The 23,885-nt window shown below is 43.7% G+C and overlaps 1 protein-coding gene across 1 annotated transcript in view; it reads right to left on the bottom strand.

The window, feature by feature from the left end:
* Nucleotides 1–23,599, bottom strand: part of LOC142581924 (uncharacterized) — a 33,800-nt gene extending 10,201 nt beyond the window's left edge. Inside the window, exon 1 of the mRNA XM_075691365.1 lies at nucleotides 23,254–23,599. Within this exon, the coding sequence (XP_075547480.1) occupies nucleotides 23,254–23,350 (97 nt within the window). The 5' untranslated portion in view covers nucleotides 23,351–23,599. The remainder of the gene's footprint in view (nucleotides 1–23,253) is intronic.
* Between the last annotated feature and the right edge of the window lie 286 nt (nucleotides 23,600–23,885).

Below are 23,885 nucleotides of genomic sequence, written 5' to 3'. Positions count from 1 at the left end.
CAATTAGGTGTACTCGATACTGACATACATCAGAGTTAATTAAGATTGCTCATTTCGGCGCCCAAAGTAATCACCACAAGTGGGCAACAATTTAGCTATGGTACTTAACTTCGAGAAGGGAGAAGCCACTCCAATGATTACGAAGCCCACGACACCACGTTTTCTTGCTATATGTACTGAGTGGAGCTAGACAGATCAATGGAAAAGTCGTACGAAAAATAACCCAAGCAAAGCTTATCAGCCGGAGCAGAAAAAAAACAACAAATTTCCTAAAAAGCCTCAAGACAGCTAATTTGAAAAACAGCTCGCACAGCTTTTTTTAAAAAATGTAAGAAGACAAAAAGGAAAAGAAAGACGATGTTAACACTAGGAGAGTGAAAAAGATTTATTGATTACATTTTTCAAATCGCTCTCGCAGCGCAAAACCTTCGATTAGTTCGATTTATAATTGGCAGAAACGTAGAGCATGAGCACGTACACGCATGCGAGCTGGAAGCGCTGCCCACTCGATTGCTACCGAATGCCTAATGAACGGAAACTTAGGGATCAGCAAAAAAGAAAAAAAACAAAGGAAAAGAAGGAAGAGGATCTTGCGAGTGCATAAGCGAAAATCAATGAATGAACGCCGCTCTCGTACAGATTGCGTATTCATGTTTCTACCGTGCGTCGCACTGTGTAGCAGTCGGCAGAACTATAGTAAACGAATTATCTGCTCTAGGATTACTGCCGCCGCCAAGCTCGGAAATTTTAATGTGCTTAATTTTCCGGGAGCATGCCTACAGTGTAAGAAATGGCGGCAATCTGGCTATTCACTGCGCAAATTGTGGGTGCGCCCCGTTAGTTTAAGACGCAAAAGTTCTGCGCAGGTATCGTGGCCGTGAAATCTTTGAAACTACGTTCTGATTATGAGGCACGCCGTAGTGGGTGATTCCGAAATTTTGGACGGCCTGGGGTTCTTTAACGTGCACCTCAAGTTTTAATAAAAAGAAAATAATGTGGCACCGATAGTGGAATTGGACCTCTGCCGTTGAGCACAGCAGTCAGATGCTCTAACCGTTAGGCCATAAACTCTTCTTTTGTTACTTGTTTCTTAACATCTGACAAACATCAGAGACATACGATTGTTACAGTAGAAAGAGAAAACAAGGCATAAGCAGTAAGCCACTTCAGTCTTGTCATGTTAAAGTTCTTTCGCGTGTACCTCGGCCTCCAGCCTATAGGTAGCCAGTCAGCCATTAGGCCACGATAGCATGCGTTATTTCCTGGTACCGAAGCCGCCCAGTTCTTTGAAACGATAGGCGCATGCTCCTCGTGCCACTTCCTCGTCGTATCAGCTTGCAACAGCTCGCGCACTGAGGAGCCGTGTAGGAATTCACTCCCTCCGAGATCGGCCCACTGTCATCAGTACTTTCATCGTAACACGCCGCAAATTTGCGACGTTGTACCAACGTCAAGACCCCCCAAGCCTGTCATGCTTTAATTTTCATTCATCATCACCAACAGCCTATTTTTATGTTCACAGTGGTATCAAAGTTTCTCCCTGCGATCTCCAATTACCATTGTCTTGTGCTAGCTGATTCCAACTAGTGGTGGAAAATTTCTTGATTTCATCACCCCATCTATTTTTCGGCCGTCCTCGACTGCGCTTCTCTTCCCTTGGCACCCATTCTGTAACTCTTATGGTACACCAGCTGTCTGCCCTACGCATTACACAGTCTGCCGAGCTCCATATTTTCCCCCTAATATCAACTGGAATATTGGCTATTCTCCTTTGCTCTCTGATTCACAATGCTATCGGCCTGTGTATTAATGTTACGCCTTACATTTTTGTTCCATCGCTCTTTGAGAGGTGCTTAACTTGTAGTAGAGCTGCTTTGTTAACCTCCAAGTTATTGTGTACTTTTTTTTCAACGAATGTGGTAAGCTCCAATTCAGGATTTGATTGATACCTGCCGTATGTACTCAAGGCATATTTATTATTTAAATTTCGTTATCTTGATCAGAGTCTCCTGGAAATAATTCATCTATGTAAACATAGATCCTGCACAGTCTGTAGAGGCTGACTGGTGATAATGAATTCACGTTCTCTTGCCAGGCTAATGAAAATTACCTTTGTCTTCTACACAATAATTTTCAATCCCACTCATGCTCTTTCTTGGCAAGAGTCCTCAATAAGTTGTTGTGATTTGTCCCACTGCTTCTAAGTGGGACAATGTGATCTACAAACGAAAGGTTGCTGAGATATACGCCGTTGATCCTCACTCCTGAGCCTTCCCAGCCTATTAGTTTGAATACTTTTTCTAGGCATGCAGTGAATAGGATTGCAGAGATTGTCTCCTTGCCTTTCTCCTTGCCTTGTGACCCGTTTCTTGATAGGCAATTTTCTACTTGTGGCGAACCATGGTAGCTGTGGAATGCTTTTAGATGTTTCAGAAGATATTCACGTATTCCTACTGTACTGCTTGATTCCGCAATGCATTTGTGACTGCTGGTATCTCTACTTATTCAAATGCCTTTTCATAACCTTTCAAACCCACATAGGGAAGTTGATTGTACTATGCAGAATTCTCAGTTACTTCAGTGATGACACGGATGTGATCCATTGTAGAATATCGCTTTCTAAAGACAGCCTGTTCACTTGGTTGATAGAACTCAATTATCGCCCTGATTTTATCGAAAATTATCTTCGTGAATATCTTGTAGAATACTGAAATCCAGCTAAAGGGCCTATAATTCAATTCTCTAAAGTTTCCTTCTTATGGATCAATATAACGTTGGTATTCTTCCTGCTCTATGCAACACTTGAAGTCCTGAGGCATTGCGTATAAAGGGCCGAAAGTTTTTCAAACATATCTCCTTCATCTCTTACTAAATCAGCAGTTATTCGATATTCTCCTGCTGCGTTCGCCCGGGTCATGTCTTGCAAGGCCCTTCTAACTCCATCACTAGTTTGAGAGGAAGCCTTTGCTTCCTGTACATAACTACTTCGAATAAAGTTGCTGATGACATTATGCTGTTTTATCTTTCAGTACGAGCATCTTGTCTTTTCCTATGTGAAATTTTCTTCTTACTGATTTCATACTGTTATCATTTTTTACTGCTTCCTCAATCTTTCTCACGTTATGATTTCAAATATCCCTTACTTTCTTTTTGTTGTCCAGTTTTGACAGTTCAGCGAATTCTATCTGATCTCTTGTGTTAAACATTGTCACCATTTATCGTTTGTCTATTACGTCTCTTGTTATTTTAGACAGCTTACCTACGGTTTCTCTTGGTGCCTTACTTAACACTTAATTTGATGCTTCTGAAATCAGCCTAGCTATAGTTTCATTCAGTAAGTCAACGTTATCTTCACCTTCCTGTTCCAAATCTGCAAATTTGTATGCCACCACCAGACTAAATTCGTCTATTTTCATCGTTACTGCATCCAGGTTGGCCAGTTTATTCTTGGCAAATGTTACTCGTTTCAAGTTGACAGAAAAACCCGTGGTCACTGTCCGGAACCCTACGTAAAATTTCTACATTATCCAGTATGCTTAGATCGGCAGAGAGTATAGAATAAAATTCACTTCTTGTTTCTCAATTAGGGCTTCTCCAATTAGACTTCCTGTTACATGGTTTTCGTGAAGAAAGTATTCATTATTCTAAGTATATTCCTTGCCACAAATTCGACCAACACCTCTCCTCTAATTTTCCTAGAGTCCGTGCCGTAGCAGCCAATTGGTTTTTCCCCGGCCTGTTCTTTTTCCCACTTTGTATTGAACTCGCTCATGACTAGAGTGTACTGAGTTTACACCTGTTTTATTGCTAATTCAACATCTTCAAAAACTATTCAATTTCTCCATCATGACTGGAGATTATAGCATAGGCTTCTACTACATTTATTCTATACCTAACATTCAGCTTTATTAGGATAACTTCTGCCCTCTAACAATGCTGTCATCATCATCAGCAGCAGCAGCAGTATAATCAGCCTGGTTACGCTGACTGCAGGACGAAGGCCTCTCCCATACTTCTCGAACTACCCTTTCACGTACTAATTGTGGTCATGTTGTTTCTACAAACGTCTTAATCTCATCCGCCCACCTAACTTTCTGCCGTCCCCTGCTACGCTTCCCTTCCCTTGGAATCCAGTTTGTAACCCTTAATGACCATTGGTTATCTTCCCTCCTCATTACATGTCCTGCACATGCCCATTTCTTTTTCTGCATTTCAACTAAGATAAACTCGCGTTTATTCCTTCACCCAATCTGCTCTTTTCTTATCCCGTAACGTTACACCTATCATTCTTCTTTCCATAGCTCGTTGCGTCGTCCTTAATTTAAGTAGAACCCTTCTCGTAAGCCTGCAGGTTTCTGTCCCGCACGTGAGCACTGCTAAGACACAGCTGTTATACACTTTTCTCTTGAGGAATAATGGCAGCCTGCTGTTCATGATCTGAGAATGCCTGCCAAACGCACCCCAGCCCATTCTTATCCTTCTGATTATTTCAGTCTCATTATCCCTATCCGCGGTAACCACCTGCTCTAAGTAGATGCATTCCCTTAGCAGTTCCAGTGCCTGGCTACCTGTCGTAAATTGCTGTTCTCTTCCGAGACTCTTAAACATCGCTTTAGCTTTCTGCAGATTAGTTTTCAGACCCACCCTTCTGCTTTGTCTCTCCAGGTCCGTGAAGAATGCATTGCGATTTGTCCCCTGAGTTACTAAGCAAGGCACATATCATCAGCGAATCGCAAGTTACTAAGGAATTCTCCATTAACTCTTATCCCCAATTCTTCCCAATCCAGGTTTCTGAATACCTCCTGTAAACACGCTCTGAATAGTATTGGAGCTACGGTTGCTGTGGAGCCGCTGTGGATATCTTTCAGTATTTTTACGTACGGCTGGTCTACACCCTGATTCCGTAATGCTGTATAGTTAATCAATGTTGCCCGCTATTCCCTCATGGAGTTGAGATCCTACCCCGTATTCTCTCTTATTTGGAAGACTTCCGTATGACAGAATGTTATGGATAATAGACTCTGTGTAAGCCTCTCCAGTTCTTCTAACCTCAATATGGAGAATAATATCTCAGGCAATGCCTGATAATTCGTCAGAGATGCCTGCTAAGCTTTCCTCACTCGTTAGTTCGTTAGTGATAGTTCGTTAGTCATAGTGTTAGTGATAGTGGCTATAGGTTGTCTATGCCCTATTGTTTTGAGGTATGTCGATGTTGATTACAAAAATAGAAAAGTTATTTGCGAAAATGTTATCAGGAAATACAAAAAAATTCCAAGGTACACTGAGTGTTTAATTAAGAGATAATGAAACATCCACCCAATCGTAGCAATTGCTACGAAGGAAACCCATACAGGTTCGTTGTAAGAAAAGCATTGCAGTTGAAGAAAAATTCGACCTGGTCCGGGAATTGCTACGATTTGGTGGATGTCTCAATTTCCCTTAATTAATTACTTCTTTCCACCTTGTGGGTTTTCGTAGAACTGCTAGGTAGTGCCTTGAGTGTATTCCAACTCAGTTCTCACAGAGCGACCGTCGGATGTTTACCTCTAAATGATGATTTTCTTGCCTTTACAGAGCATTACAGTGCATTACAGGGCAGAAATTACCATTGCGGGAAAGAAACACATAAACAAATTATAGAGTATCTTCCCTTGCATGGAGAAGCAGACAGATACAAAACATCCCACAATGTGACTAGTCATCCTTGTTGGAGCATGATGTTCAAGCCAATGGAAGGCAACACTAAACACTTAGCCACTCAACCGATTGCAACGCAGTAACGAATATAGCACCTAGGGAGCACGCTTAAGCCGATAGCTGGTTTGATTGGCTGCTGCCACTCATAGTCACTCGCGTCTGTAGCTCAGCTGTAAAGCAACGCCGAGGTTAACAGGTTGAGACAAAGCAGCGACAGAATCTGAAAGAAAGATAAAAAGGAAGAAGAAGCATACTTGTTTCAACTTCTCGACACCGTCGAATGCTATAACCCCGCCATCAGTGATATTTTCTTCTTCGCAAAAGGAGATTGCTCGCACGCACCTGCGAATGTCTGTTTACTGCAACCGATATCCGGCGAAATAGTGCAACAGCTATGGCGTATATTACTGCGCCAGCTATCGCGTCATTGTTTCGTAATGTGGACGACACTTGAAGTTGTTTGGTGCAGTACATTTCTCTTATTTGTCATAAGGATACTTATTGCAACAAAGCGGCCACTGGAGCACAAAATCATTCCCTTTGAAGACATTTTCAACTCTACTATTTTAAAAAAAAGGTTACATGCCTATGGTCGTCGCCCTGTTAGTTCCTGATTAAAAAAACGGTTTCAAGTTCCCTCTTTCTGGCCAGAAAAAAACGTTGTGCTATCTGAGAATGTAGAGTATTTATTGCAATGATTTTTCTTCAAGTGACGTTGCACGCAACCGAAATAGTGTGATTTTGTTTCGCATTTCAGAAAGTGACTCTGTGGAAAGATGAAAATTTCATCTTTTTATTCGCCCTTTCCCCTCCGCCAATGTATGGAAGTTAACCAGACGCATTCCGGGTTAACATCGCTGCCTTTCATCTTTCTTTTCTCCACCCCTTCTCTCTTCTTACTTTTAAAATTATTCCGCTGTTTCTCCCGAAATTGTATACGTTGTATGTAAAAGTGCCTATAGCTTTATTCTCGCTCGTTTTCTCAGTTGTCCGAATGACACTTAGGATAATATTGCTTCCCTTCCAGGCGCAAATACGTTGTTGCTCGGGTGCCTGGGCATTCCTATTGACCTCGCTGTTGAATTATTTCTCGGCATGCTAACAAGAGCTTGAAATTTGTGGGCATGGATTATCGTCGCATCATTGGTGATATTTTTATGTCATTCGGCAGGCGGAAAATGAACAAAATGAGGTAGACGAATAATTTGTTCTCTTTTGTTTTGAGTCTCGCGGCTGCCCACAGGAAACGCGGTTCTTCGCTTCCTGTTCTCCCCGAAACTGATAAGCTGTCACGTTTGACCCGCTGTCTTGGCTCTGGTATTGAAAAGCGGTGCTGCTAAGTTGTCACATCCATCCCATGTGACGATGGAGAGACACTACCATTTCAGAGCGAAGCTATATACCTCTGACTATCGACGCATTTTTCGTATCCGTGAGCAAAAATGTGAGCTGATCCTGGAGGTAGGGCAATACCGGGCCGACCCGCGGAGGACGTGAAGCAGGCTTCGAGAACTCAGTCCCTAATAACAACAATAATAATAAATATTAATGCATGATATAAGTACATTCAAATTTCCATGTATTTTTTGGGTTTGTGCGTCAACAATAACATACGTGAGCGTGGGCCGATCCCGGAGATATTGCAATACCGGGCCTACCCGCGGCAAAGGTGAAACTGGCTTCAAGCACTCTGCCCCTAATAATAGTAATATTAATAGCCATAATAATAAATAATAAATAATGCAATAAATAAATAAATGTCCATTCTTTCAAGTCAATGGGTGTAGTAGAATCGTTCGGGAACAGCACATGGATTCACGAGCACGAGGCACTGCCATATACGCAATGTACAAAATGTTTGTACAACCATACACAATTGACTCGCAAGATGAACGTGCCACCGACTGTGGAGATGTGCGTGCCGTGCGAACGAAAGACGGAATCCGCCTCTTTCATGACGCGACGGCGCATGCGCCCTGCCCTAGTGGATTATTCGCGAAACGTTTTGGAAGGGTCGCGCGCGTGGCTGCGCGCCGGGAAGTCCCCAGATAAAAAAAAAGCGCTCGGACACGTGCTGCTCCAAACACTCATGCTGTGTGCCGCATTGAAACTCTACTGGTAGCTCGACGTCGGTGCGGTGCCGAAAACGTGCATAGCGTCAGACCGCAACTCCACTTTAAAAGAGAAAGCGGCCAGGCCATCGTCCGAGTTGTCCGGACTGCACCGTGAGCCAGGTAGTTGCCTCATTTGATGAATGGCTCTCTGATTTAACGAAAAACCTGTGCGTTACACTTGGGCGACACTTCAGTACATCGCGTTGCTGACGAAGTCTTTTTGCAGCGTCGGTCCTCACTTGCTGGTGGTGGCAGCGCGTTCCTGACTGCACGTACTCGTAAGACCCGGTACCACTGGGTTGATGCGAGACCGATAAGACGCTCACTCTTATGATTGACCGACTATTGTGCGTCACTCAAACCTTTTTATCATACCAGGTTGACAACTATGCAACCGACCAGCGCGAGTTGTACTGCGACAGGCTTTCGTGTCGACAGCACCGGTAGAATCAGCGTGCCGACCATCGTACGGCCGAACCCCGCGCGGTCGGTCGTCGAACCAACAACAGAATAGCGACAGCGTCTTCGCTTGTACTTATAATTAACCGTGCTCAAAATAAGTCAAGCACGCCTACCAAGTTGAAATGCACAAGCTTTAACCCTCTCAAGCCGTGCCCACGAAGTTTGAGCCAATGTCGATCCTGTTCAGCGAAGGCTAACCTGGCGCCGTCGAGTTCATGCACTCGCTACTGGCGGACGTGACCTGAAATGTAAGCAGATAGATCAAACTAAACTGCCTTTATAGCTCAGTTCTGGCCTTAGCGATTTGAAATCAGCTACACTTCGTACGACGCGTACACAATAAGCGGTAATGGCGACACAGCGCTGTGCCAACATCTGTACGTCGCCATACGTGTAGGCTGTCGGCCGCATTCGCTACGTATATGAGTGTGCCTGTACGTGTTGCTTTGCCGACACATTTCTCAATTTCAGAGATGCACTGTTTGCCTCTGCGTTAAGCGGCAAACAAGAGACGCCGTATTCGGCATACAGCAGCATAAACAACCGCCTCGCTCATTTATACCAACGCCGTGTGAGCGATGGCATGCGCGCGTTTTCGTGAGAGAATAACATGACCTACAAATGAGCTGGTAAGCTTATGCGACAAAAGTTTTCTCTAATAATGTTCTATGGCACGCTAAAACTGTAAGTATGATGGAGTTAAAGAAAAGCGACAATGAGTTAATTGACAGCCCGTGATGTATGTATCTGGATCACAGTTGCCGTTGTTTAAGTGGTTCGGCCGCTATATTGACTCGTCTCAGGGTGTAACAACATGGCACATATGCGCAGATATGCATGTTTTGCTACATTTTGACACTATTTCATATCAGCGATGGACCTTTTCTACAATATTTGACGATAACGTCGAACGACCTCGGGCTGTAGATGTCGATGTAAACAAGTGCACCACTTTAATAAATCCGACGCAGAAGGCTGCGCTCGAAGACTTTTTGAATATGCGAAACATCTAAATAATGCGTAAAAAGAATACAAAAAGTGATGTCCAAGTGCACAAATTAGTGACAAATTCTAAGGCAGCCGTGCCGCCGAACGGAACTCAGCGTGCCTTTATCGGCCGCACTGTTTGCAGAACGGCCCACTCAGGCCTGCTCACCGAGTAGTCATTGATTGGTACACGGCTTCAGGAACGACATGCTGTCCCGAAGAAGCCATTAATAATGATTCGCGATCCATGAAGCACACAACCGACGCGCACTCAACGTGGGCCCAGATACACAAATCAACCGGCGAAAGCTCCGGGACCCTTCCAAAACGTTTTCAAATGCGTGCGGCTGAGGGCAGCACAGGAAAATGAAAGAGGCGGATTGTGAAATCCATTGTGTATATATCTCTAGGCACGCCCCAGTGTGAAACCGAGAGGTTCATGACGACGCATTTTTCATAGGTTAGCCATGATGACACTACCACAGTGATCATCGTTGCAGACTTCAATGTGGACATTTCGGGACCAGACAAGAAATTGTTTACGCAGTTTGTGCTAGAAGATATTGGCTTGAAGTTCCACAAGGATAAGAGTCCCTCAGCTACTCAATAATGGTCGTGTATATATTTAACTTTCTTCAAGAGTCCGTCTTAGGTTGTAGCTCAACTAATGAGTGCATATCACAGGGAGCACAAAGCTATCATCACTACCATCACAAAATGACGAAACTAAGTATATGTGCCCTTGTCTAACCATGTGAGATGTGCTACAGCTTCGCTGGCCATTCACCTCTGCAGAATGGGATGGCTATGCATATATATATATATATATATATATATATATATATATATATATATATATATATATATATATATATATATATATATATATATATATATACTGTCCCTAACGCTGCAGGAAATCAAGAGTGGCAAAGTGGCTCCTTTTTAGAAACCAGAAAAGCCGGTTGTGTATCGCAGTGAAGAAAATGAGAAAACAGGCCTGCAGTTCAGGAATAAATAGAATTACGTAGAGGCTTTGTTCGCAGTGTTTGTATAAGGATTTTGGAACTCCAAAGAACGCAATGAGTAAAAATAGAATACCGATTGGAGAACACTATGGAGCTTTGTAAATTGAAAAATATAGACGGACATTCGAAATCCGATGAAACAAGAGCGCCCGCCTGCGGAGAAAGTGAAAACTGGTCGTGACTTTCCTGTTTCTATAAAATTGACAGAGGTCGGGGCCGGAACAATGTTTATGTGGCTTTAATAAAAAATACAACACGGTTTAAGCCCGAGAAATAAATATAATAAAGTAAAATAAAATAACTAACAAATTACTCGATGGGCAGACCTGGACAACATTTTCAGTGAACGCATAAGGCAGACAAGAACAAAGGCTCTTCGGTAAAGGAAAAAAAAACAGAGGAGGCCAATCGGAATGAAAACATTAGCCAAGATAATTTAGATGGACACCAACAATATGGTTTTCGAGCTTAATTTATATAGCTTGAAATGATATTGTCAGCAAGCGTATTAAGCTCTGTAATGTAACTTAGCGGAATACACAGTTATCTCTTCTTTTCGCTAAAATAACTTCAGTGATCTACTCCGCTGTGATTCTATTCCTCACACCCGCTTGTGGCCCGCGCAATAATGCAGCGGTAATCCGAATAGTGGGCGGCCTTCTGCTGACATTTTGCCGTGTGGTCAGGTCGAAGATAGAATGAGCTGAATATTTGCGCATTCCCGCGGAAGCGGCAGAATGTAGACGAATGGAGAAAGCATCGTCATGATAAAAAAATTCCAGAAATATAGAAATAAAACAGCGTACGGTTTAATGGGAGAACTTTGGCCTATGAGGGCCAATAAAGGTGAACCTCTGAAAGCCTAGAAGAAAAGATGTTCGGCAGTTGCCAAAGATATTGAAATGAGAGGTAGGAGTATCTGTGTTTCCATTCCTGCAACAAAAGAAATTTTTAATTGAAGCAAATATCTCCTAACAGATCTTTTGTTTGCAAGTGTGCGCGGAGTAGTTTTCAAGAGGTGAGGATGGTTAACGTGGTAAGAGCAGTTGCAACACGTCTTCGTATCCCCGTTGCCCTGGTCAATTTTCATATCTCTGAATACCTTTTGTTTAACCAGAATAGCTGAAGTGGCAGGCCATGTACAAGTATGTACAGTCCACACTAATTGAAACACCATACATAGACAGCATGCCGGATGGCGCTTTTTGCGTCACCGCTGATCGCTCGCTGATCGCTGAGGAGTTCGAGTGCAGTTACGATGCATCAAAACATTTTCACTTTCATGTGACAAAAATGCGTCACCTCAGTGTCACCAGCGCCCGCCGGTGTTGCAAAAAAGTACCGGCCACCAAGTTGTCCGAGTATCGTGTTTTAATGGCTCAGCATTCTGCGTTGAAGCAGCTTGCAGTTGTCGCCACCACTCTGTCCTCGACAAAACTCATACACCATTGACCTGAAGATATCTCTGTGGAGACGTCGTAAATTATGTCAGGCTGAATGTGCCTGCATAGATTGTAAGCGGTACAATGTATAAACCTAAAACTTGTACTACAATAAAGCTGTGACTTTTGTCGTAAACATTGCATGTTGGTGAACGCCAGATTCAATGGAAGCAAACACAATCGCAAGCAGTGACGCTAAACAGTGGAATCGTGTTCGACACTCTACTTAAAACGGGGGATAATCAAATTTTCTCTAAGCCTTTACGCGAAATTAGAATTACACAAAGAACGTGCCAACATTTGTCATTGCAGCAACAGCTACTCATATTCAATATTGTTATGTGGAGAAAATATATGTATTTAAAATATATACAGTTACAAGGTTGCAGCTCGCTAGCCAGGATAACACTATGTACTAATCGTCGAGACACTTCAACCTTCTCTTCACCGCACAACGTCCTTTTGTCCACAGCGGCACAAACTCGTACGTGACAATATCATCAACGATTATATAAGTATCCTAATGCATACCACTGAAAATAGCTCCATATAAATGTTGGGAACTACCCAGAGCTCACTTACATGTGAAATCTTCACGACGAAGGCGCTACTGAGTCTAATCGCAACAGTAAGTGCACTACGGGGCATGTGTAGACTTTTGTGCATTGAAACCTCCTCAAGAAGCAAACGTTGAACACAACAAATTGGTAAATATAACGTTTCATATCCGTCTATAAACATGGCGATTGCGAAATCAACTCATCAAATACGGTTGCTGGAGCCCGATAGAAGAGAATCGTGTCGTTTCCAGTAAATAGCGCGCTGCCGAACGTATTGGCTTTGGACGCCATGGAAGATCGGTAAACGCGTCAAGGCGTCGCAGAATGTGCTGTGAAGGGACTCGTAGCTCGTACTTTCCCTTCTTTTTTTCTTTCTTTCATTAGGTGTACCGCAAAATATACCGTCAACTTGACAAGGTTAGAATACATTACGAATTTTATTCTTCAGCTCCGGAAACTCTCAGTCGACGGGGCACGAAAGCGGTCTTATTTTATTGAGGCGTGAAGCGCTTATTCGGACTTCATGAATTACATATCTGTCGAAACTCGGATGGAGTGTGCTCTGCGTGTTTTCTGCATTGACGTGCGCCACGTGGACCGCACTGATGCTCCAGGACAACTGCCGATTATTTCTTCCTAATATAAAATAGCATCAAACGGTTTCGGTCGTGCACACTGATTTGAGCAATACATTATATAAAACACTAATTCTGGAGAAAACTTAAGGAGCTCGTTCCGATCACTACGACTCATGTGCGACATCTTGTTCAACTTGGAGACTAGACACTCGTGCACCGACTGCAGCCTAGAAAGACTGACACTGCTTTGATGCTGTCACAGTTCCCTCACAGTTTTTAGAGACAACAGCGCTAATTCTTTCTTTACACATGGTAGCATTGCATAGCCGTTAAGAGTACGTACCAAGCAAGATACCTTACAACGGAACGGCTATGACCTGCTTCTAAATTCGGGTTCTTGTGATTTGGCGAAAAGCGAAGCTGTAAAAATTCGTTGTCAGTGAGTCCTAATATTCAACTAAGGAATACGCGCGAATAGTAATTTATGTGCTCTAAATAAGTATTGGCTTGATATCTGCTTTGGACTCATTACAGTAAGGGTTCAGAAAAGGAAGAGGAGGTTAGACAATTAGGTATCTCTTCTGAAATGGTTCGAGGACGCTGTCTCCACTTTCTCCTGCGGGTGGTGAATTCTTCGTTTACTTCGTTCACAATGTGAAAGAAAAAGTAAGGATGCAGCCGTATACAAAAACCTATGGTGTATTTCGTTACAACTACCTACAGCTACGTCAAAGCTCCTGCAGCCTTCGTACAAAGACAGGGGAAAAAATGGAATGAGAGTAAAATTAGGAACCGTGGAGCTCTTGAGCCACCTTATTTTGCTCCAACTGTTTCCGTTCCGCTCCCCCCCCCTCGCTCATGGTTATCGACGAGCCCAAACACCGACGTCAAGTCCTCCCCGCACCAGCCTCACGAGGGCAGTTGGGCGTTGCACTTTGAGACTTCGATCGCCCGAACCATGAGTGAATTTTTTAAAAGAAGCAAATCAGAAGCACGCGGGAGGGACAGGTTGGGAAAGCGGGGGAAAAACAAGAAAGAAATGGCAGAAGGGGGGAAGCCAGTGACGCGCGGCGGTAAGTTCAACGACGCCCCTTCTGTATTGGAAATCGACGGAGAACGCACACTGCAATCGAAGCAAACTCGAAGATGGCAGGGGTGGGGCAAGCCTCGACTCTCGAAGTGAACCCACGGTATTTTGGCCACGTCGCACAAGAGCCCTAAATTGGAAAGAAAAAAAAGCCAGAAAGCGATAACGGTATAGGAAAGCTGTATAATAGGTGATGAAGGCTACTTTAGGCTGGACGAGAAGCGAAAAACGGCAAACCCTGAGGAGCGAACGAAGCACCAGCTCGGCGGTGGTCGAGCGAAGACGATTCGCGCAGGTCTGGCGGGAATGAAAGGAGTTTGCGGACCTAGAATGGAACGAAAAATTAAAGAAAGGAAAGAAAAAGAACAGAATCATGGCAACGACAGAATGACGATTTGCGTAACTACTCATTAAGGAACACAATTGGAGCTAAGCCAAATTAGCATCCGTCCACTAAGTTCTCATGACGATAATGAGCTTACAAATTATTCGCTTTATCTTGTGAATCCCTCCGATAAGACAGTTACCGCTAGCTCTGAAACTGCACCACTTACTTGTTCCGCCAGCTAGATATTCGAGCCTGCCACGCCGTACTATTCCCTAGAAATTGGCGTTCTAATCCCTCTTGGTCGCCCCATGGATACGAGCGATGAGGCGAAAACGACGGCGTGTGGCGAAACTGACAGCGCCACCGGCGCATTCCGTGCAAGTGGGTAGAGAAAGTCACTCGCTCACAAAGGATCATTGGGGTCCTAATAGTTCGAAGGAGCCGTTCGGAACAGTGGTGTCTGCAGTGCTGCTGCGGAGAAACCGGGTTGATTGCATCAGCCACTGAACTTCTGGAACCGACGAGCACCCCTTTGTTTGCATCAGCCGTTAACAAAGTAGCCGCTTTAATTGGCTGATCTCGTTGATCTCGTGAGTGGTCACCGAAGTAATTACGGCGGAGAAACCAAAGCGCATGACTCTTATGCGAAATCGCAAAACCGCGAGAACTGCCCATGTGATATTGACGTCTATGCATTAAAACACATTATTAAGCTGAACAAAACAGATTTTCTTTTTTTTTTTTAGTATAGCTTGACCTTCCCCCATTCAAAAAGAATAGAAGATGCGTGCTCATCGATCGCTCTGACACTGGCTAGTCGGAGCTGCAATGGAGAACAGATTTATTTGCACGTAGTTATTTCTTTTTTTTTGCGGAGAAGTATAACATTTTTGAGCCATTTAGGCACGTATACAACATCGCTCCGCTCCCCCTTCTTCGCCAAGGATCCATTTCAGCGGCATTTTAACATTCTGGCTTGCACGGTGCCGCAGTTTTCGTCGCGCCACCGCAAGCTAAGTAAGGCGATGCGGTCCAGTCGCAGACACCAGCACCATTTTTCTCATCCAGTTATATACTTTCACTGGGCTAGCTCAGCCGAACCAAAATCCTCTCCACTTCTGGGTGCTCCTTTTCTCTTTTCAGACAATTAGTAAAGAACAACTGGTCAAGGTAGGCAATGCTATTCGCTTTGAAAGCAAACCAAACTGACCTGCTATTAACTAGAGGGTCATGTGACTGGGCGGTTAAAAAACAATGCGGGTCACTGCCAGATTCTTGCGTCAACGGCTGAGTAAATTTGATTTCAGGAGACTGAGATAAAAAACTTTGGAAAATTTTTACGTTACATGATGTCATGCTACCCTATCCACGCCAACTCTTACAAAAGAAATCCCATTTGTTGTACCTGTTAGCCACGTGGTTTAGTTACAAGACACCTTTCATTGAACTACGAGTAAAGTCAGTTTTCAGGTGATGGCAAACAGTGAATAAAATAAGAGGTGTTACGGTGCGGATAGACTACGAAGCTCGGGGAAAAGAAAATAAAACGTGTTATTCTCACATGTTCTCTTTGTGGTATATCCATTTCTGTTTACTTCTCATGAAAGCTGCCATGTTATTCACGTCGAAACGACTACGTGTCAACTATACAGCAAACAAAGTGAACACATGTCTTGTCAAAATGCTTGCAGTAAAGAAAAAAAACTATCAACGCTTTCCAGCTCGTATAGGGTCGTTAGGTCCTTTGCTGTCATTAATCTCGCTGAAGCAGAGAAGGGATATTTATATTTATCAGCACATTATCACCCAAGCGTAACGGGTGCTGGAGCGCACGTTACAAGGCAACAAATGAACTTCACCGCAAACGGTACACGCGGTTGTTCTTCGGAGCTTGCCATAACTGCTGTCTATCGATGTACCCTATTTGAAATCAAAAGACCAATAATGAAAACGCTAATGTATTTGAAGAAGACATTTGACGTGTAAGAAGAAATGATCGTAGGGGATTCTTTTTCGTTTTATCAGCCGACTAAAGCCAGCCATTTTTTTTTCTATACTGAACGCTGCACTTTATGAGCTTTTCCTCCCTTCATACTCAATTTGTTGGCAGCAGGAAATTCTACGTAGTTTCACCACCTTATTATCTCATGCTAACTTTGTTTCTCTCGGATAGGAAGGGCATTTCTATGGTCGGTGTAGCTTTTCTGTACTTAAGTTGTGCGACTTCAACGTGAAAGAACCTGCTAGAGTTGTCCTATTCGCTACAGGGCTTGCGTCGTTTCCTGTGCAACTTGAGCGGTTTGTCTTCACTGTTTCTGCAAGCTGTTAGAAGTCCCGAATAACATGTCTTCTCTGCATTAAGAAAAAATCAGCTGTCTTTTATTTTACTTTAGTTCAACGGAACGGCAGCCTTCGTCAAACAGACAAATGTTGTAAGTTTCTTACCTTTCAAGTCGAAGGTTCTCGTTTGACACCGGATACTTGGGAAACCGTTTATTTTTTTCAAACATTTTTGATAAGCGAGTTCGCTGCGCCATTCAGATAAATAAAAATGAGGTTCATTCACATTTGTGTGAGCAAAAAGCTTCTGGCGTATGTTCATGTCATTGTTAGTTGATGGTCAGTCACCCAACTGCTATACTTATTACGTTACCAGCGATCTATATCAGAAAGCTGTAAGGTATCATACATTTCACAACTGCAACGGATTTGTTAATGGTTAAGCACGCTTACGTTCTACAAGGCATAGGAAAGTAGCTATTAAGATGGCACTGCTGAAGCTGTGCTAGGATTAGCAGTAATGCATACGACACATTGAAATCAGCCTCGCGCTCGAGCTCCTTAGACGGTGTTGTAACAATATACGAAAGCGACGTGATATCGCGAGGTCCCACCTAAGAGAGTCACTTCAGCGCTGCAGGAACAGTGCCGTGGCAGATACCAGGCGCCCCACAACGCTGGCTTGATAAGGAACGCTGACTGCAGCGTTACAGGCGTCGCGCCATGATTTCGCGCTAAACGGGAAACCGTCGGCGTTTGTTAGCGCCGACGTGAAATGAGAGATAATTATAGCTTGACACATACTGTCCGGTCCGCTCAGATCAGCGTACACACCATTCATGTTGCTGTATGCACGCCTAGCCTCAGCAGAAACGTTAGCGTGTGCGGACATAACTCAGCAGAAGGCAGAACGCTAGATGTTCGCTTAGCTGAAGTTATGTTGAAGTGGAGCGTTATGGTGCTCCTACTTGGCCGTTTTTTTTTTTGTTGCGAAACTGCGAGTATACTAATGTATTTCGAGACCTTCTCAGCCTCCGCGCGTGTGTGCACGTCCACGGCCGAAATACATCTCAACGCGCACGGCGTAAATACAGCTCAAGCACCTGCCTAAGTAATTGCTGTCACAATAAAACAACAACAACAAGAACAACAAAGAAAAAGAAACTCGTGTGCCATGTTTCGTTTGCTTGTGAAGGAGCCTCACGTCGTCAAAGTTAACCAGGAGCTCTGTGCTAGAGCGTATCTCATAAAATGTATTTTTCAGCGCAATCTCGACCATGCGGTGAAAGTGTCGCAGAAAGTTTTCTCAAGGCCGAGCGCTCCTGATCCGCTCGTCGATAAGTCAGAGCGTGCAGACATTACATTATTGAAGATATCACGCCTGTATCGAGCGGCTCAAATATATTTGCCGGTACTAAACAGGACATGACCTCTTTCCTAACCGCCTCCCCGAAAAAGCGAATCGGTTTTATCGTGGAGCGTCTGAACCTCTCTTCTATAAATTTTCTTTCATTTCATGTAAGGTATTGAAGACATTAAACGAAATAAAATGTAATGCACTTTCCAGGAAAAAAAATTACTATTAGCATGAAGTTACACCTTTTGAGGCAACCCATAAAGCAAGGACGTATCAACGTTACCTTAATAAGCTTTACTGCTGCACACTGCATAATATTAGAGAAAAGCATTGCATATATGGCCGCGTTTGCTTCCGCCGGAACGAACACCGTGCCGGAGACGGAGAAACAAACGATCTCCCCAGAATTCAATTTCGGGTCGCTGCTCCAGCTAATGCGATTCCAGAATGTGAAGGAGCTTAACGAGCTCTTTTCGGCATTCAGGCCTTTTCAATCTGCGCCGGAGGCGGCATTCTCAAAGAGAAGCTATTGCTGTTTAAGCAGTGTCCATTTTTTTTTGGGGGGGGGGGATGTAGTCTGGGCGCTCTGTTTTTCATCTTCATGATTCCAATAACGATTTCATATCACGGTTCATTCACAAAGTCGGTTATAAGATTTCTCGGCGAATTATCTGATTCTATGTTTAAAAATTTGCCTGTAACTGAACATGTTACAAACAAATTAAAACACATACCTGAAATGTGCCTCAAGAAGCACATTTTGTGTAAAACGCGTGATATATTTACCTGCAAGATGGAACTGATACAGAACTGAAACAATTTTTACCGCAGTATAAAAGCGACAAACATTCCCTCGACTGTACCAAAAAATTTGAGCAACAAGGAAACCTTTCATTCTTGGTGTCTATTTTGTGTTGGTGCTTTGGGTGGGTGTCCAACATTTCTTTCGTTTTATAAATTTTTAAATATTAGGGAGGTACAGTTTTTGAGCACCCAAGGGTACGTTGACGTAAAGCGCCGCGTGTACAAAGGTGCGCGAAAGAGTGGGAAATGATTACAAAAGCACATAAGCGGTGCCGTGGGACTTTCTATTTCTAAAACAGCCTATGTTTTCATTTTCTTTTGATGAGACCTCTTTTTTCGAAATAGTTGAGTGATTTGCTTGAACGAGTCGAAATTCCCGTAGGTTTTTACGTGACAGACGAATGTCTTATTGTCCGAATTTCCGCCGATACTTTCTGTGCTAAGCCACCATTCAGATTTCACGAAGAGGGCCCTTCATGAACATGCGCTATAAGGGATAATTTTTATCTGTGCGATAGAAATAACCAGTTACGTTTAACAAAACTCACTTGTGCACACAAGCTAAATTTCAGAATTTCAGACGTGCTCTTTACCATCGTCTGGCTGCAACCTTTAATGTTATGTGTATTATCAACACTGAGAGCAATTTGCTGTTACAAACAACTCTCGCGTAAAGGTATTTTTGCCTATACAGGGTGCTCCTAACACAGCAAGCAGCTCCATGGAAGATGTAGAGCTGAGAAGTCAGCAGCACGCATGTAAGACGCTATAGGCCGCTTCGCAACACTTACGACTCTAACAAAATTAAATGCAGTAAAAAAAAACACTGCATTTAAATGGACGGAGGCCAAAGCTCCTTGCGCAAACATGAATAACCGAGAAAGATCGGTGGAAGCCTTCATCTCATATAGGGCGCTATGGTTAGTTAAGAACTTGAAGGGTGGTTTATATAGCTCCTATCAACAGACAGGAAAAAAGAAAGTAGTTCTAAGCGGGCCCGAGTTCAATTATTTCCGCCAGCTTTCAACGGCTACTTACTGTGCGCTAGAAATAAATCTCGAGCTAAAGTGGTTGACTTAGGTCTCCGCCGTGTTTTTGAGCATACATATATATATCCAAACCCAAAAATAGGCAAAGAAATAACTGCCGTTCCCTCGCCTCGGCTCTGCACTTTTATAGCTCCTTTGGGACACCCCACCCAGCGTCGAGAATTTTTGATAAAGCACTGTAATTTATGTTTCTCTACCGTCTACTATAAGGCCGTGAAAAATCACGTCTCTTTTTTTTTCGGCTTTCTTGCTTATGTCGTCGTTGTCTATCACGTGGACCTGCGCCATTCCTTAGAAGCCGAGTAAAGAATAGATTCAAGAAAAAAAGTGTCTCAGACTAATATACCGTTGACTGCTGGCCCAGTAAATTTACTGCTGCAACTTTTTACAGAGCTCGGAACTTTGAAGATAGGGGAGAGTGCGAAATTGCACCAGTTCTCGTACAACGCATTCATGCTGAGTAAATTGTCTTAGGATCTCAAACTTGAAGCCAACGTTTTTTAAGCGAGAGTGGGCGCCATAGCTGGCAATATTACAGAATGCCACAGTAAGTAATTATATGAGTTTCATAATTATGAATGGTTCGTCTTGCTTTGAGACTTGTCATGCAGTTACGTGGATTTACACGGGCCAAAACCATTGCAAAATTATGAAGCACTCCGCCGTGGGGAACTGCTGAATAATTTTGACTGCCTTGGGTTCCTTAAAGTGCACCCTACGCAAGGCACGCCAGCGTATAAACATTTAGCCCCGGGCCAAAAAGCGGCCGCCATGGCCGGAATTTGATCCCGTTCGCTCCGGTTTAGTAGCGCAACACCAAAACCTGTACGCCACCAAAGCAGGTCATTAAAACTTAAACACATCTTATAGAAAAATAAAGACGGTAACGTGAAATTCACAGCACTCATTAGGAGTGTTGGCTTTCAAGAGATTTTTATGATTGTAATTTTGTAACACTCGCAAAATGACTGTCTTTGCCCTTTCAGAGACTATACAATGGATTAAAGTGCTCATTCCTGCCATGATTATTCAGCATGTGATGTCCTGCGCTAGAAAAGAGGATGTTTTTCTTTCTAACTTCGTGTGAACTACTAGGGTAACGTTTTGTGCTAGCTGTTTACATTTAATTTGGGCATTCCAGACAGCATTTCATAAAGCTCTTCTTTCTTTTTTTGAGGATTGTTGTTCAAGATATCTAGTGCGCATAATTGAATGAAAGTGACACCTTTGAAGTATGGTTAGTAACATATAGAAGAATAAAGGGAAATGATAGCTGGAGCATCTTTCTAAACAATGAGCACTGAAGCTCGTCTGGACCAAATAATCTGTTGTAAACCCAGAAATGTTTATTGGAAACAGATCGAGGGTATATTAAGCGCAAGGTAATAATAATTGCTTATTGAAGACGAACTGATGCAACTGAGGCTAACCCTTCGCAGCTTTTCTACTCAGACGTGCGCGACGCTCAATTTTATGTGTACTTAAAGAAAACACCGGGGCTTCTGGATTTCTCTTAACGCACCCTCTTGGTATCAAGTTCTTCAGCCACCCGTAAAAGTTCCACTGAAAGAGCCTACCGCGTTCTACTTCGTAACAGAAACCTGAGTGCCTATTTGCTTTCAACATAATTGTAATCATTTACGCTGAAGCGTTTCTGAGATGTTGTACTTCTCACGAGCCACTCCGAGAATAATACTTTTCCGAGCGCGTTAACTGACTACAGCGTGAACGCTATTTTAGCGAATTTCACCATGCACATGTAAATTTCACAAAATATTATTTTCGTTACGCACTTATATAGTCACTCAAAGCGAATTTTTGCCGTCGTCGCTACCATCCGCATTACTGTGGGATTCCATGTATATTTAGTATATGTATGCTACATACAATGCCGTGCTATACGGAATGTGGTATATGCGATTTACATTGCCACGCGATTCTATCACTAAAGTTTCTCATGCCAGGTCTGACATTCCTGAAGACATCACTCCTCAGAAGTATCAAATTGGCAGCCCACAAACGGATGTCATGAAACAAAACACCGACAGCGCCTGCCTCTTATCCTAAATCGTCTCAGAATTCATTATTAAAAGCAGGAAACAATAACAGCTAAAACTTGAAAATGGCGCAACTTTAATGGCACGGCTGTGCGCGACCTCCAGGTTCAGCCGAGCAATAGGTTTAAAATATACCCGATACAGAAAAGTGTTAGGAAAATCGCTAGCAAAGACGTTGGCTTTAATTATAAAATATAAATGAAATTGTCAGATGACAGCATTCAGAGAACCCTTAAGCACAACTCGATCCTGCTTAGTCATCATCATCATCATCATCATCATCATCATCATCATCCTCAGCCTGGTTACGACCAGTGCAGGGCAAAGGCCTCCCCCATACTTCTTCAACTACCCCGGTCATGTACTAATTGTGGCCATGTTGTCCCTGCACACTTCTTAATCTCATCCGCCCATTTAACTTTCTGCCGCCCCCTGCTGCGCTTCCCTTCCCTTGGAATCCAGTCCGTAACCCTTAATGACCATCCGTTATCTTCCCTCCGCATTACATGTCCTGCCCATGCCCCCCATTTCTTTTTCTTGATTTCAACTAAGATGTCATTAACTCGCGTTTGTTCCCTCACCCAATCTCCTATTTTCTTATCCCTTAACGTTCCACCCATCATTCTTCTTTCCATAGCTCGTTGCGTCGTCCACAACTTAAGTAGAACTCTTTTCGTAAGCCTCCAGGTTTCTGCCCCGTACGTGAGTACTGGTAAGACACAGCTGTTATACACGTACGTCAGCTTACGTTTACTTCAAATAATATTCCTACTACAGCTACGAGTCTCATTCTTCGTGTAATATTGTAACATGTTGCTGTCGCATTCCTTACTTCGTCCTTACGGCGAAACTGTGATATGTTTTTTTTTTTACATTGCAGGTATAACTAGTGCAACCTGTTAAACAAGCGATATCATAATGTTCTATTACCGAATTACTAATTCTTTGTTCTTGTGTAATTTGCAAAATCGAAATTTAGCCATGAACCTTCGTGGATGCATATAGATGAATTACGATCATCTGTAATTTTCTCCTGCGCAACCGAATTACTGGACCTGAATTTCACCATTCACACCATACGGATGTTTCACTGCTCTACTAACAAAACGTGGCTGACACGACTGGGCATCGAACCAAGGACTTCACGTCCAGCTGCCCCTTTCTTAAGTACACAAGAAATTGAGCATAGCGCACGTTTGAATAGAAAACCCGTGATGCGTTAGCGTGTCTTCGAAGGGTTAGTGTGCCTTCAATAGCTTTGAACAATGCAGGTTTTTAAGTACGGACCAGACATTTCTTGCGCCACCTAGGCATTACGCGCCAGTTGTACATATTGTCTTGACACCGGCATTAGTGTAAAAATGACACGCAGAACTCTTTTGAAGTAACAGTCGTGCAAAGTATTCTCCACGTTCACACTCACCGACAATGCACAAGAACATCAAAATAGCGGTGACGGCGGAAGCAGAGTGCACGATGCCAGAGTATTCCAGTCGCATGGCTCCAATTCTGAACAACATAAACGTGTAAGCAGAGAGAGAGACAGAGGATGATCCGGACTACAGTGCAATGTTGTGGCCACTCACAACACCCTATCCGTAGTCGTCGCCGTCATCCGCCGCCGTTGACGGCGATCGTGTATGCCGAAGTCAATGAAGGTGAGCGTGGCCGGAATCAGCCGGCGAGGCGCAAGCAATCCCGGGGAACCGCATATTCGGCACGCGCGCGCGTGTGAACGCGGGGCCGCGAGGAGCAGTCGCGACCGGCGCCGCTGCCTGCCGAATAAGAATCAGAGAACGTAGCAGTGGTGGGTTAGGACCGCGCTCGGTTCCCGAAGTCCCCGCTAGGGGAGACGCGCCCATCGACCCACTCGAGGGGGAGCCGCGGCCGACGAAGAAGTCGCCATCGAGTGCGACGCCCTAGCTGTACGAGTATTTCGCGTGCGTGTGGCGCTCTGCGGGTGGCGGGCAGGCGCAATTGGCTTCGCCTCATTGTGCATTCATACGGGAAAAAGCCAACTTAAGAGAAGAAGAACAAAGTAAATTTTATTTTCAA

Source organism: Dermacentor variabilis, chromosome 5 (genome assembly GCF_050947875.1).
Source record: "Dermacentor variabilis isolate Ectoservices chromosome 5, ASM5094787v1, whole genome shotgun sequence".
Taxonomy (NCBI): domain Eukaryota; kingdom Metazoa; phylum Arthropoda; class Arachnida; order Ixodida; family Ixodidae; genus Dermacentor; species Dermacentor variabilis.
The sequence above is the reverse complement of the archived record's forward strand: the minus strand, read 5'-3'. Positions and strand labels throughout refer to the sequence as shown.